Source organism: Dasypus novemcinctus, chromosome 12, assembly GCF_030445035.2.
Source record: "Dasypus novemcinctus isolate mDasNov1 chromosome 12, mDasNov1.1.hap2, whole genome shotgun sequence".
Classification (NCBI taxonomy): Eukaryota; Metazoa; Chordata; class Mammalia; order Cingulata; family Dasypodidae; genus Dasypus; species Dasypus novemcinctus.
Genome location: NC_080684.1, coordinates 61,952,054 through 61,968,308, shown reverse-complemented (window position 1 = coordinate 61,968,308; position 16,255 = coordinate 61,952,054). Strand labels below are relative to the sequence as shown.

Sequence of the window (16,255 nt, the reverse complement as noted above, 5' to 3'; positions counted from 1 at the left end):
CTTTCCTCTATTCCCATATCCTTTTCGCCTTCCTTCATGTCTAGCTTACTTGTACCTCTCCTTAGTACTTATTTCATTATATCTCGCACTAAACTACAGTTTGCTTAACATAGGTATGAACCTAAAAGCGTTGTTATGGGGATTAACTTGGTCAAGTTATAATTCAATATACAGGTGAGGGCCTGCACGAAGAACTCAAAAAATTGGTATGGTGATGATGACGACTATGACTGTCCCTTGCTTCCACCAAAATGGAGACATGACAAGGTCAGATTGCATTCTTTACCACTGTGCCTCAGAAACTCTCTCTTTATTTAGCTTCTAGGATACTCTATTCTGCTTTTCCTACTACTCTCTGACCATTCATTTATCTCCTCATCAATTTATCTACTCAACAATGAGTTTTGTGTTTGAAGAATATATCATTGACTCTCTCTCTTTTGTTCCCCCTATACATTCTTACCAAAGACAACCATCCACTTTCACACCCTAAACACATATGTGGTCAGTCCCCAAACATCAGTGTAGAGTGGGAGCTCTCTCCCTACAGGACATGATTCTTGAATGGTTACCTAGTTTTGCTGGAAATATTTTCCATTTTCTCTTTCTTGAACATTCTTAGATCCAGTCATAGTGCCTGTTAATAACATGTCCACAGAGCCCATCGTATCTGTGCTTTCCTTTCCATAACAATTCAGTTTTTCATTCTCTCTCTCTTTTAGTCATTCAACTGCCTCCTTTCTGTTTCTTTTTTCCTTCCAAGTCCTCTCTTGCTCATTCTACCCTATCCACACACTATTGCCAAATTGATGTTCCTAAGATAAATGATAATTATGTTACTTCCATATTTAAATATCTCCAATGGTTTCTGGCTCCTCTTACCTATTAAATAAAGTCCAAACTCCTTAGCCTGATATTGATGGTCCTTTCTAACATAATTCCAAATGGCATTTGTAGTCTCATCTTTGATGACTTCACACATTTCTTAAGTTTCGGCATGCATCACATTCTAATATTATTATTTCTATCCATATCTTATCTGTCCTATTAGATTATAAAAATGATAACTTAATGTCTTTTGTATTCCATAACCAAGTTCATCCATGTCACACACATTTATTAACCGTCTACTCTTAGTGAGGCATAAGGCACGTGGTCTAGACTATGAATGGACAAAACACTGAGATTATCCTCAAAGAACTTAAAGTCCAGTAAGGAAGAAAAGATGTGAGCATAGTAATACTAGATAGTGTAAGATGATAAGTATATTAAAATAATAAGATGGAGGTTCAGGAGGAGCTTTATAGAAGAGCTGGCATTTAATTTGAATTGACTCTTGGCCTTTTAGGCTAGTGCCTTACTTGTCATGACTGCTATGGCAAATACCACAGCTACTTGGCTTAAACAGCAGGAATTTATTGTCTCACAGTTTTGTAGGCTAGAAATCCAAAATTGAGTTATTGGCAAAATCATGCTTTTTCCCAAGTCTACAATGTTCTGGTTATAGGTTTTCAGAAAATTCTCTTTCAAATAGCAATCTGTCTTCTTGGGTCTTATCCTCTAGCTTCTCCTTCAATGTCCAATTTCCTTTGTTTATAAGAACTGCAGTCACATTGGATTAAGGCCCACTTGATTCACTTTGGGCTCATCCAAAGTGCAGGTCCTGTTTACAAATGAGTTCATGCACAAAGGACTGAGATTAGGACTGAAACATGTTGTTGTGGGGGACATGATCCAATCCATAACAGATAGGGGGGTTTGGATATGCAAGACAGATGGACTAAGGCATGTAGGTAGGAAATGTAGGCACATCTCTGTGTTCCATTCATGCATAGTATTTGGTACTTGAAACAGAGAAGCCAAAATGAGGTTGGAAAGGCAGGCTAGAGTAGGCTACAGAGAGTTATAAATGCCAAACGAAAGAGTTGAACAGCCAGCTAAGAAGTACTAAAGAGTTTCTGAACAAAGGACTTGCATGTTCAGAGCTGGGCTCAAAAAATAGTCATCTGGAAGATTTTGTGTGGCTGTGAGTTGAAAATGGTTCTTAGAAGATATGTTAAGAGGCTCTAGAAATTGTAACATAGATAAGGGCCCGAACTAGGACAGTGGCAGTGGAGATGAGGGGAGTGAGAGGACAGAGAGTAAGACCATAGAGACAACAGAACTTGTTAACTAGCTGGGTAAAGAGGACAAAAAGTGGGAAGAATCCAAGATGATACTATGGTTTGGTAGAAGAACCCTTGTGTGTGTGTGCTCTGCAGAGGAAAAGATGATGGGCTTAATTTTGGATATGCTGAATTTCAATTGCAAATGGCACATAAATATGAATGGATTTCATTGTAGTTTTAATTTGCATTTCCCTAATGACTTAAGGATGCTCAACATCTTTATGTGAGCTTGTCAGCCATTTTTATCTTTTTTTCATTAAGTGTCTGTTCAAATCTTTAATTTTTTTGTTTTGTAGTGTAAGGGTTTTTTATTTATTCTGAAAACAACTTTTTTTTTTTGTCAAATATATGTATTGCAGATGCTTTCTCCCAGTCTGTGACTTGCCTTTTAAATTTTCTTAATGGTATATTTCAAAAAGTAGAAGTTTTTACTTTTGATGAAGTATAATTTATCACTTCTTTCTTTTATAGTTAGTGCATTGGTGCCCTATTTAGAAAATTTTTGCCTACATCAAGGTCTATATTTTCTTCTAGAAGTTTTATAGTTCTACAGTACCTAACAAATGTATTTAAGTCTACAATATATTTTGAGTTACCATGGGAATGCACATTAAAACCTGGATGATATGTAGACTAGAATGGCTAATATTAAAAGATCGACAATTCTGAGTGTTGGCAAAGATACGGAGCAACGGGAACTCTCAGACATTGCGGTGGGGATGTAGATAATGCAGCCACTTTAGATACTACTCATCAATGCCATACCTAGGGACTTTCTCAGGAGAAAAGAAAACATGCCCAGCACAGATAAATGGATAAGCAAATGCTACTCGGCAATAAAAAGGACTGGACTACTGATATACTCAAGAATATGGATGGACCTCAAAAGCATTATGCCAAGTAAAAAAAGCAATCACAAAAGACTATACACTGTGCATGTTTCCACTCTTATGAAGCTCTAGAATATTCAAAACCTAATCTAAATTTACAAAGAGTAGATCAATTATTACCTAGAACCAGAATTGGCATTGTAGGGATTAGTAGAAAGGGGCTACAGAGTATTTTTTGGAGTGATGATTATATTGTATCCTTTCTGAAAATGCACAGAAGTATGCATTTACAGTAAGTGAATTTTATTGTATGTAAATAATTCTTTAATAAGTTAATTTTGAGAAAAGGAGGGAGAAGGAGCTTAATAGAGACATCAAGGCTAGAGACTGAGTTTTGCTTAGGATTTACCTAAAGACAGTATTGGAAGTCCTGAATTTATGGAGAAATCATAGAAGTCAAAGAATACCAGAGACAGATCCTTAGAAAGTACCTATAACTTAATGCTACCGGAGGAGGTAGAGAAAAAGAGAAAAAAATGCTCAGAAAAAAGGAAGAAAAGTGGAATATAAAGCTAAGGGAGAAGACAGTTTCAGTTAGGGTAAGGTAAATGACATTGGGAACCTTCCACATATCAGCAGCCAACTTTCCCTGACTGAGTGAAAGGGCCAAATCAAGTAATACAATGTGACTTTTGGCTGATAGAGGCAAAGTTCCATCAAGCTTCGACTGAATACAAAAGTAGCAGAACTGAAACTGGGAAACTGTTTATATGTTTTCCTGAACTTGAGGCATTGGTAAAACCATGCAGTGCTCAACTCTTAGATTATTAAACTCAAACTGCTTTCATATCAGTAACATTGGTGTTATAGCTTAAGACTACTTAATATAAAATAGCAAAACAGATTTACTACTGATGAGGACTTGGAAGACAGCCAGGCAATTCACATTAGAGTCACATTAGCAGATTTGGAAAAGAAAGGTGAATGGATGACAGCAGCTGTGGAAAGGTGAGGTGACATGGAACAGTTCCAATCAGTGTGGGCAGAAGATGGTTGGCAAGACCATTTTGAAGCAACACTTCAACTGATATTCCATAGTTGTGCCATTATTAGCAACAATAGTAGCTGAAAGACTTAAACTGCTGTGCTTTGTGTGGCTGATAATGTTATATAGAGAAACTCACACAAGTTATATTCTGTAAACAGCTACTCACTGAAGCAAACCTCACAAAAATACCCATTGGGGAAAGAGCTGCTGTAACACAACATTTCCAGCTATCTTTATTTGTAGAAAATAAAGCCAAGTATAAAATGATTGAACTCTCAGTCAAAGTACAGGAAGCTGAGCTGTGTTGTACAGCAATAAACATAAGAAATGAGTTCATCTTGTTTCCTGGGTATTCCAATACAATATGTTATTTTTAAAGCTAAAAGATGAAACTAATACTAAGTCCCAGATCTCTACTTGAATAAAAGGCACATGGGGAGAACTTTTTACCTTGAGGACCATTTGATGGCTGCTGACAACTTGACTGGGCTGCTATCAGGTTAAAGAGAATACCCCAATAAGGAACATTTTCCGTTCTGGCAGGCAGGAAAGCAAACAGAGGACAGAAAATTCCAAAATTAAGGAAAGGTTGTGGAAGGAGAGAGAGAAATAAAAGGAGGGGGAGAAAGAGGTTAGATGGGTTGTAAAGTTCTAAGCAGTAAGAGGGCAAAGACTTTCCTAGTCTTTATTTTCTTCTGCAGGATGCAGTAAAGCCACTGAGCATATGGTGACTGCTTATTCGAAAAACATGTTAAAAAATACATCTTAATTTATAAACCCAAACAAACAATAATATAAACAAACAAAAAATAAAAAGAGGACGAAGCAATGTAGTGCCAGAAGGTTGTCCACCTTTGGTTCACTATAACACTCAATGTCACCTTTGCTTATTATGTCCTCTCTTACTCTTTTTCAGTACCCCTCTCCCATTTTCTTAGTAATTCAGTATGATTATCTAGGATTCTTTGAGTTAAAGGATAATAATTCTGCGTACTATGAACCCAATTTTGTGCTGGGACTGGAGATATCAAGATGAAAAGACAGAGTCTCTGACTTCAAATAGCTTGAATAGTATTGTAAGCATATGTTAAATTCAAACAGATTACAGAGTTACTGACTGATGGCAGAAAAGGAATTGTTTGGAAGGGGAAAGAAGAGATTTACGGATTTAAGTTTTGAAGGATAAATAGAAGTAGTTCAAATCAACAAGCAGTGGCAGGCAAAGAATTTCAGGCAAGGAAGACAGTTTGCGCAAAGACTTAGAGGCATGAAACAATGTGAGTAATACATTCAAGTAACTCCAAGTTCTGTCTTGTGAGGCACACTGTGTGAGGGCAAATGGTTGGAGATGAAGCTGGAGAATATGCAAGAGATATATCAATCATATCAGAAAAAGCCATCTATGTCTTAATATGACATATTAATTTAGAAGTCCTCTGGAAGAAAAATTCTGAGTCTGTAATGCTATTGATGTACAGAACCATGTTAACATGACATGCTTTATTTAGTTCCTGAGTTTGGCACATACAGCCTACCGCATAGTAGATGCTAAATAAATGGTCAACATTATATTCCAGACATTGCTCTAAGTACTTTATATATATTAACAATTCAATGCTCACACACATCACTGAGGCAAGGCCTATTATTATCTTTATTTTACGAGGAGAGTAAATGATTTACACAAGGTCAAACAACTAGTAATGGCAGAGTTGGGAATTTGATGGAGGCAGGCCAACTCTAGAGCTCCCACTGTCAATCATCTCACCACTTGGCCAAGGATATTCCCTTGACCTGGATTAATAACTAACACTGAGCCCAAGCCTCTGAGTGAGTAAAAAAGCACTATGGATGAAGTATTAACTCTTTTGGGCTTAAGTATAACAAAAAGGTTAGGGAATAATATTTCTGTGATTATGACAGCCATGTTCTTAATCCATTGCAATAATTTACTTATTTTAAAGAATCTAATCCAAATCCTTATGAAATGGAAATTTTTATAATAAATTTTATTTTTAAGGCATTGAACAACATGACTTAGTCAATTATAGTTTACTACCTTGAGATCCTGGCTCTGTTCTAAGTTTCGTTGGACAAATACATACTACTTCCAATAAATGGTATATTTATCAGTCAAATATATTTCTTTTATTTTGTAGTCTATCATTGTCCTTTTCCTGGGAAAGGTGTGACAACAACTTGAAAGAGAAGAGAAAAGGGTAGAGGGTCCAAATGGCTCTGAAATTCCTCCAGGGCTGCAGTTTCAATGAAAGTGTTGCTTGACAAGGAAATCTTTAAATGGGGCAATATTTTTCTAATATTTATTTCAAAGTACCTAAGTTGACTCAAAAGGCATGTGGACTCAGCAGTTATCAATTTCAAACCCCTTTATTGTAGTTTTCTCATAAATGAAAGTCAAACAAAGCAAAATACAGCCGAGTGCTAAAAATATGGCACATCACATAATTTCCCTCTGGTTTCTGCTTCTAAATTTTTTATCTAATTTAATAGAAGCTGGCACAAACCTGACAGGTCAGCAATGCAGTAAAAGATCTACATAGTCATTAGAGTGAGGAGAAAACAGCAGTCTTTCCGCTTTTCTCATTCTGTTGTTTTCTTTATAGATTTGCCTTTATAGTCAGGCTTTGCTTAATGAAAACATCGCTGGTGTTTTGACTGGCAACTGCTATGTTTTGAACAATAGACTTACAGAGCTATTTAAAACATGTATTTATACATTTGTATATTATTTCAGGGCAAGGTAATTTCTGAACTATTTTTAGTATAAGTCCAGAATATGATTCATTCTCTTATTTTCCTCAGGTGTTTTTATTTAATATCTTTGAGATGCTGCTGGAATGTCCCTAAATAAAGCTTAGAAACTTAATTGAGATTTTAATTCACTTGGTGGCTTTAAGTGTTTGCTGTTGCTCTATATTGCCCAGGTTTTGGAAGTTTATAAAATCCCTCAACACTAGTTCATTTTAGAGGCATGAATTTCTTGAGAGGATTTTCTGTATAATAAGTTTCCAAGAAGAAAACAAAATTTGAGGACATATATAAAAACCTTCCTGAAATACAATCAGTAGCATATAATTTTATTAGGTTTCCAGATTGAATGCAACAATAAGGAATGCTGGTAGAATCATAACACATACTTGTTCTTGTCAATCAATAGTTTATACAATGCTCCTATTTTATAGAAAAAAATTCATATATTTTTTACTATATCTAAGTATAATAGATAATACAACATACCTACATACATAATTAAAGATAATCAATATAATGTACTAACAGTAATTTAAAGGAGAAATAAGAATAAGTAATCATAAGAAATAATTTGTATTTCAATATAAAAATGTTTAGTTACAATTACACTAGAAGACATAATGAAGTAATCAAATGCTTGCAACAACTAACATGAATGTTTGGATTTAAGGAATTAAGGTAATCAGAAGATTTTTAAAAATCTGAAGAAAATGAAATTAGGAGGACATTAGAATAAATGCTAGTGCAAAACATACTTTGTGTTCATATGCAAAGCAGTTCTAGGCTCAGATGATTATAAACAGGATTTTCTTCTATATGCACATCCTATGAGGCTTTTGTAATTGGTGCAGGATGTGGGACAATTCTTTGCACATTGTATGATGTCTAGTCTCCTTGGCCCATGCCTTCTAAATGCCAGTAGGTAAATCCCCCACTCCTCTATCATCAAGCACACTAAAAATGGCCCAACAAATATCCACAATATCCTCTAGGGGCAATGACACTTCTATTAAAAGCTACTGTTTTCGATGCACCACATACTTTCTGCCATATAAGGTTTTAATGGTAATTCTTAAAAAAATACACACAGACACACACAGTTGTATTCAGATACACACATACACATTTCCTATAATTTCAATCAGAATTATACAGAAATAAAATTATGATAATGATATATTTATTCAATATAAGCATGAATCACAACTTTGTGCCGTGATGAATTGCAATCCCTATCTCTAAGTCTCTCTGTCCCAAATAGATTGCCGAGGCATGCATCGATGAAGTCATTTAATATTGCAAAGCACTTGCTCTGAGAATAATACTCATCAACAATGTAATATATTTTTAAAGATATTTCAGTTTAGTAGGGGTTAATGAATAGTTTCACTTAACACTTTGGCCAATGCTTTTCTGAAGCAAAGAATAATTGAACCAACAGATAATAATTGAAGCTGTGTCATATATGAAGAGTTCATTCATACCATGAAATAAAATCTAACAGTTAGTGCTTAGGTAGTAATGGGTTGCTAAAATGGCAATCCATTTGAGTAAAGGTGGTCAATAAGCTAAACCCAGAAACAAAACGTAAACAGGTTCTTGCCTTTACAGCTAGACAATGCAATGAGAAACTCTAAGTTACTACTGAACCTGCATTCTGGGTAGTCAATCAGCTAAAACAAGATTCATATCAACCTCTGAACAGTCACAGAACATACTGATCATTTCAAGTCTTAGTTGTGTTAAGGAGTGGTTGAAGTATTTTGCAGCATTTATGAGGCAAAGGCTCACTGGAAAATTTTTTCTGACCACAACCTGCACTATACCTAACAAGCTTGTGCAAATCACTCACTTCACTGAGCCTCAGTTTAATCTGCAAAATGAGATAGCACTTTTTCTTATCAAGCAGAGTTTTTACAGGCCTCAAAGAAAATTCATTTCATAGAATGCAGGACATATACAGACCAAGTGCTTAATAAACATTGGCAACTATCACAATAATTATTGTTATTGACATGCTTTGGATCACTGTATGAAGGGTTCTATTCATTTGTTCCTTGGAATTATCTTCTTGACCCTTGACTTATGTTTCTGCAGTCATGGAAGGCAAAATAAAGTGACTGGACCACATTTTTCCTTGTTGATGAACATTTGCTTGTGTCATATTTAATCTACTATATCAATACTAATCTAGTTTTATTGGCTATTGCTGTGAAGGATAACACTGATATATCTTATCAAACCACTGCTTTCAAACTATATTCCACAGAGCCAGAAGTCCTCGGAGCTGCTGATCTGAATGTCTTGGGATGATGGGTAGGAAGACATCTTTAATTCACCAAAGCAGTTCTGATTTGCTTTTATTCACACTATGAACATATTTGGCTGCAAAGTTTTTGGAATTTTCTCAATTTGGGTGACTGTCTGATCTGAATTGAGGGCTTTTCTAAAATAGAAATATAACTGCTTGAATTTAAAAATAGCTAACATTTATAGAAAGCTTACTCTGTGCCAGACATTCTACTCAGCACTTCATGTGCATTGACACAATTACCCAGCAACCTTTTGACATGGATATTCTTTTCATTCTCATTTTATAAAGGAGGAACCTGATACACACAAAAAAATTAAGTACATGCCCAAGGTCACATAAGTCTTATGCAGCAGAGCTAGGGTTTGAACTCATACAGTTTGCATCTAGCATCTGTGCTTTCAAATCTAAAAATATTTCTGCATGAATCTAACTGTACAACTACCCTTAGTGTACTTACTCTGATTCTGTACTGAGTCAGGTTCTGGCTATTTGGCTTTCTGCTGTGCTTAAGGAAAGGTGTACTCTACTTCAAGAAGCTCATGAATATCAAAACCCTAATCACAGCTATTCGGATGACATGAGTTCAAGCTTTACAAACCAACCATGGCCCTAGTCATATTAAAATCAAAGTTGCAAAATAAAGAAACATTCTGAAAAACCTTGTCTGCTTCATTTAGATAACAGCATGCAGAATGAAGAGAAAGATAAAAATGCTCAGCATTTACTGTTTCCTTTCCTTTTTTATTTTAAGCCCCATGGTGTTATGGATGATATCATCAGGCAATTTCGTTTGAATATGTTCCCATGCTGGACTGCGCAGATTACCCAACTAATGACATGCATACTCCTTGCCATTGTGACACCTCTCAACTCACAAGTGGGAATTTCAAATGACATTCTAAAGCTGTTTGCTATCAATTTTGCAAAAAACACATCTGCCAGATAACCGAGATTTAGTTAGAGACTGAAATCGATTAATATTCTAATTTGTTACCTGTCATTATCATTACACTATATTATGCCAAGTCAAAAGTGATAACCTTTATACAACATGTGCTCCTAAAGGAATTTGATTTTAGGGATATATTTTTGTTGTTGTTGTTTAGAATTTCTACCTGGGTATGACTCTCATTCAAAATTTCAATTACACCGGCAGTAAAAACTGTGATGGATTAAAATGAATGTGTAAAATATTCACCGTTAAATATTTTTAATAAAACTGCATGCTGTATTTATGATACGTTTGTTTTTTCTAACATTTATTTACCATACTATTTTAAGATTTTTAGATATTTCAATGTTTCTTTGCTTCACTCAAGAAGAAAGTTAGTTACACCGTATTTTATAGGAGTTACACAGATCCTTTGATACCCTATGATTTTAGATTGCTGATCAAAGGCAAATCTCTAAGGAGAAGCAGGCTATTACCAGGTCTGATTTCCAGTGCCCAAGAGAGGGATGTGGAAATGATACAATGGCTTGGGTAGGAATAGACAAGGTGGGCCAGGAAAAAAAAGAAAAAAATAATAAAGAAAGAAAAGAATATTTCATAGCTATTTCTGTTCAGTTGATTTTATTCCTTCTGATGAACAGATAGGAAGAAATAAGGTAAGAGCCAAGTCTAAGGTACAAAGGATAAGGAGATGGTTTTGTCACAAAGGTAAGAACAATATGCATCTTCAACATGAGAGACATAGCCAGACAATGAACTGATGCTCTCCTTAGTGTTAGAAAATTTTACTTTTAATATGCCTTAATTTTTCAGCATTTTAAGACCTCAAAGCCATAAGAGGGGTGGTTCAGGGTGAAAATTAAACTGACATACAGTCATGCATCTATTCATTTATTCTTTCATTACTTCATTGAATAGATACTGAGTGCCTCACATAAGCTAGGCACTATCCTAGTTGCTGGGAATACGGCTGTGCATAAAAACAGATCCAAATTCTTGTTCTTGTGGAGCTTACTTCTTTTTTTTTGGGGGGGGGAGGAAGAGAACATGCAGTTTAATGTCAAATAGTAATATACATAGCATTACAGCTGGTGCTAAGTAATAGGATGAGAAATAAAGCAAGGATGGCAGGAGGACATGCTGCCGAGAATGGGCAATTTTAAACAGCATGGTTGGAGCAGCCCTAAGAAGATGATGTTTGAACAAAGACCTAAAGGAGATGAGTGAATGAGTTGTGTGGATATCTGGGAAGGTGTATTCCAGGCAGATGGAACATTCCAGTCCCATAGTTATCAATTTTGCCAGCTCTCTTGTATTGTTTACTTTTCTAGAGAAGAAGGTGGTGTGGAAGATAAGACAGAATCTACATTTAATTTGTTGCTTTCTCTGCCTCTTGACAACAAAATTCTCTGAAAGCAAACTTTCTGATAAAATATTCCTAAATGAGAATTTGCACCCATGATGTATGTATTTGGTTCCTTGTAGCTGTGACCTCAAAATTAGATTAAAAATACTGAGGTTTGTAAATCAGTCCATCAGCTCAGCAGCAGAGCAAAGAGTAGACCTGAGATCTTGTGGCTCCCATCCTAGGGCTCTATCTATTGGACCATTTCCATCTCCATTCGATTATGGATCTTCCTGCGGATAATGGAAATTACTGCCAACTGCTCTAAGAGTGTCTCTCAGATGAACTGCAACTTGTTAAAAAGTGGACAAACAAGTTGTTAATTATGAGAAATGAGAAAACATGATTTTTTTTTCTTATCTGTTTCTCCGTGTCCTTACAGAAAAATTCTCTGATAATCTTATAACTCCCTCCTCTGGATTATTCAATCACTCTGCTAACTGATCCACTCTGGTCTACCTTTGCCCCTCAATAGCCCATTTTCAATACAGTAGCAAGGGCAACCTTTGAAAAAAAACAAAACCCTAAGTTAGATCATGGGACACTTGTAAAAGCATTTCACTTAGTATGAAAGCCAAGTTCCTTAGAATGATCCACAAAGGCCTACATGATACAGTTGTCTGCTACTTCCGAGGCCCTTTCTGCTCCTCTCCCTCTTAAAGGCACAATGAGCTTCTTGCTGTTCCCTGAAATTTCTTGCCTAAGGACCTTGGCCCTCCTTTCCCAGGTTTCAAGATAGCTTGCTTCCTCACTTTCTCCATGTCCCATTATCAAAGTAATCAGCCCTGATCATCTTAAAAGATGCTAACCTCTTACCCCCTAATGCCATCTCTATTTCACTTACTCTCCTTTATTTTTTCTGAATATCATTCATCACTTCATGACATACTGAATATGTATTTATCTCTTTAGTCTTCCCACTCAAACATAAGCCTTATGAGGGCCAAAATCTATATTCCCAGCACCTATGATGTCCTATTACATAGCAGGTATTCAATGAATATTTGTTGAATGAATGAAATTATGAGGTCTTTAAAAAAGATTTTCTATTTTCTGGTGGGTGCATTACAAAATAATTACATAAACAAATAATAGCTTCCTTAGGTTCCTCAGACACTGGTTCGAAACTTCCATCTTCTAGAATTAGAAATCATTAGAACAATCAAAATTAAATGGTCAGAAAATTTTGTATTTCACTGGAATAACTTCAGATTAAGAACAACAACAAAATTCACACACACACAAATTTTGAAGAAAAAGGACTAACCTGCAGTTTAAGGTTTAAATTAAATGTCATAAACTGGACTTAGTGCTTAACTCATACAAAAACTTATGTGCAGGTTCTTCTTTTTGGCAGCAACAAAGAGAATTTTAAAGATTTTAAGAAGTAAACAAATGAATAAAGAAAACCGAATTTGCAATAATGAGAACGTAAATATTAGCTATTGCTTAGATATTATCTCTGCAATGGAATAATTTCATAAACTCAAACCCAGAATGTACACAGCACAACCCACAATCATTAATGTTCTTGAGAGAAAATGGACACTGATGAAGATAAAAATCAGAACCTACATTGAACACAAGGCACAATTATTTTTTATAAATGTTTTTTCATTCATAAAGTATACTGAAAGAATAATAATAAGAATATTTGAAATATCCTATACAAGTTCATAGTATTTTAAGAGAGTGTGGCTTTCTTTGCAATGGGTAAAGTGGGTTTAATCATTTATTTTTATCTTAATAACAATATGTAATACTCACATGGAATTTTATGCAACTCATTCATGAACTTCTCCTTCAGTTTAGAAAAGGCATCCTCCTTTCCTTCTCCAGGACTGGCTGGCTCTGTGGTATTATTTGGTAGAAGAGTTGCAACTGTGGTGACTGGCGGGGCTGCCAAGGCCTCGTGATGACTCTCACTCACCATTTTAGGTTCAGGTGAAACTGTGAGGGGAGAGAAGCAAAGAAGGAACAATTTAAAATGGCTTACCTGATTCCACATCAAAGATGTACGAGAGAAGAAAAGGCATCAGAGGGTGCACCTGCTCACTGGGTAAATAGTCTATCATTAGCATATTACTTTATGTTGGTTCATGAAATATTTAGGGAACCACAGTAGAGACTCTTCCCCAGAAGGTAAGACTAGACATTGTTACTGCATAGCATTCTTTCTCAACAACGATATGTAAACTGTCAAATCTATTATTTATACAGCTAATTATTTGCTGTATAGATTTAATTTCTGATCCATATCTTACCTAAATGTGTATAAAACATGTTGTTGAGAACACACACACTATATTCTAAATGTTTTGTATTTTCTAAAAGGAAAGGAGATTAAACATTTGTTTTGGAAATGATGATAAATGATGACATACATTCAAAATGTTAGTGGACTTTAAAAATGGTCACAAACAAAACTATTAAAACATTGATACTCTAAGATGTCAGAATGTTATTCAGAATTTGGATTTTGAATCTCATTTATTAATGGTAAGCTTTTCTCCCAGTCATTTTTCTGACATTTACTATAAAGAATATTCTGATCAATAATTCACTTGTCTTGGTGGGTGATTTTTTGAAGCCACTGCAAATGTGGCAGGATTGACTATATATGTAAAGGCACAGGTGAAATTAAACACATGGCTGGTCTGTTTGGTTATTTTAATTTATTTAGTTTGATTTAATTACGTAATTGTTTTACAAAATTAATGTATATTTTAAATATTTGTTCCCTCCAGAATACTAAAAAAAACAAACAAAAAACCCCCCTCACTATTAACTCTTAGAGTAATCGGTGAAATAATCTTAGACTTAAATTCAGAAGGCCTCAGTTCTAGTCCTCTTTACTAGCTGAATCCATTTTGACAAGTTAACCTTTTGATTTATCCAACTTTGAAATATGAAAAACTGAAACTTGCCCTTTCTAGAGATTTCTTATTGAATGTTAAGTGCTCTGTAAATCTAAGGAGGGTATTCTGAAGAGGAAGAAATGAAGTCATATTCCCTCATCTAAAAATATTCTGGACTTTAATCATTTCACTGTGTGATTTAGGATTTCTGGCTGTGTTAATGAAGGAGTGGACATGATTTGGGGCATTATAGACAAATGAAAAGAGGCTCCGCAGGAAAGTGGGTGGACCTTTAAAGCCTATTTTATTTGCAAAGGAATGGATATATAGCAAAGAGATATAAGATTTTTGTAGAATTCAAAACTTTAATGAATTAATAATTTTTACTTAATTAAGTGATGAAAGTACAATTGGAAGTAGAATAATCTCAGATGCTTGGAATTGTTATAATCTTAAGAAAAATTCAGGACATCATAGTAGAGGCTAATCCATATACTTACATAATCAATTTTCATTTTGTAACTAATTAGTTCTTTTTTTTTTAATTTTAATTTTCCACTACTAATAGAATCTATATGGGTAGAATCAGACATATATGGGTTCAGATCTTCTCTGTTCTTCAGTTTCTTCATGTGGAAAATGAGGATAATCACACCAAATATGTAAGGTTACTTCTGAGTATAGAATTAGATAATTTGTGCAAAGAATTTAGCACAATATCTGCTATGTAAATTTTGTTTCATTCATCTATCCATCCATCCATCCATCTCTAACAGCACTTGGCCATTCAGAATATGGAAAGAAAAATATTTGTTTCCAATTCAAGATCCTTCCCAGAGACTTGTCCTGATTTTCTGATTATGTTTTGCTTAGGATCATCTCTCCTTTTTTCATGTTTCATGTAACTCACCAAGATGAAATTATAAATGCACATATGGCATCCGTTCATATATATGGAATATTAACATGCATGCAATCAAACTATGAAGGAGATTTTGTTCCTCTGCTGTGAGAATCACCAGATATGATGTGCATTATTATTTATCTCTATGTAATTATTGAGGATATTTGAGATATTATGGTTTACCGTGTGATTGAAAGGGTTTAAGTTAAATAAAAATAGTCAAATACAATGGTGCCATCATTAAATCAAAGGAATAATCCTTGTGTTGTCTTAACTTTTCCCAGTTCTGGAAGGAGGATATTATTGCTGGTGTCTAGACTAACATGGAGTAGCTACCTTCACGTGGCTGTGCAAGTTGTTTTTAAGTATGATGGTTGGGTACCTGTGCAAAAATGATTGTTAAATATTTCTCAATTGCCCCAGCTTGTTATGAAACATGAACCATTTCTACAAACAATTTAATGATCTGAAAGACTATAAGAAAAATAACTTTTGCTAAACAGGGTCAACATTTACAAAATGTATTTGAAATTTACTGTTTTTAAAGGAAGCAAAAAATATTTCTACGATTTCCAAAAACAATCCTCTTCAAAAATAAGGTATGCTTTGAAGGTGTTCCATTAAAAGGTAAAAGCCATCTCCTTTCCACTTTTACCAGACAATATTATCCCCACCTTTTCTGATGTTTTAACAAAATCAAGAACAGATTGTAACAAGTATATATAATCAAGATCTTTTACTTAGAGCAAAACCACTAAGAAATCAGGGAAATTTTTTAAATTGTGAAATTAAATTTTTTTTCATAAAATACAAAATGCATAATGCACAATTAAGGATCTAATATACTGACAAAGGAAGACTGATTGCTTAATATTTTATTTTTATTCTTTCATATTGAGAGACAATATTGTTTGTAAGTAACAAAACTAAGAATAGTTTCATGGATCTTGAAAATTCATATTTGTGGAAATATCAAGAAGCATAGTTTTGTAGATGGAAAAATA

General features: G+C 34.6%; 1 protein-coding gene across 7 annotated transcripts in view; it reads right to left on the bottom strand.

Moving 5' to 3' along the window:
* Nucleotides 1-16,255, bottom strand: part of SYT1 (synaptotagmin 1) — a 611,949-nt gene that overhangs the window by 231,295 nt on the left and 364,399 nt on the right. For all 7 annotated transcript variants that reach the window (XM_058308469.1, XM_058308473.1, XM_058308470.1 and 4 more), the window contains one exon: nucleotides 13,257-13,439. In XM_058308469.1, the coding sequence (XP_058164452.1) occupies nucleotides 13,257-13,422 (166 nt within the window). In that variant the 5' untranslated portion in view covers nucleotides 13,423-13,439. The remainder of the gene's footprint in view (nucleotides 1-13,256; nucleotides 13,440-16,255) is intronic.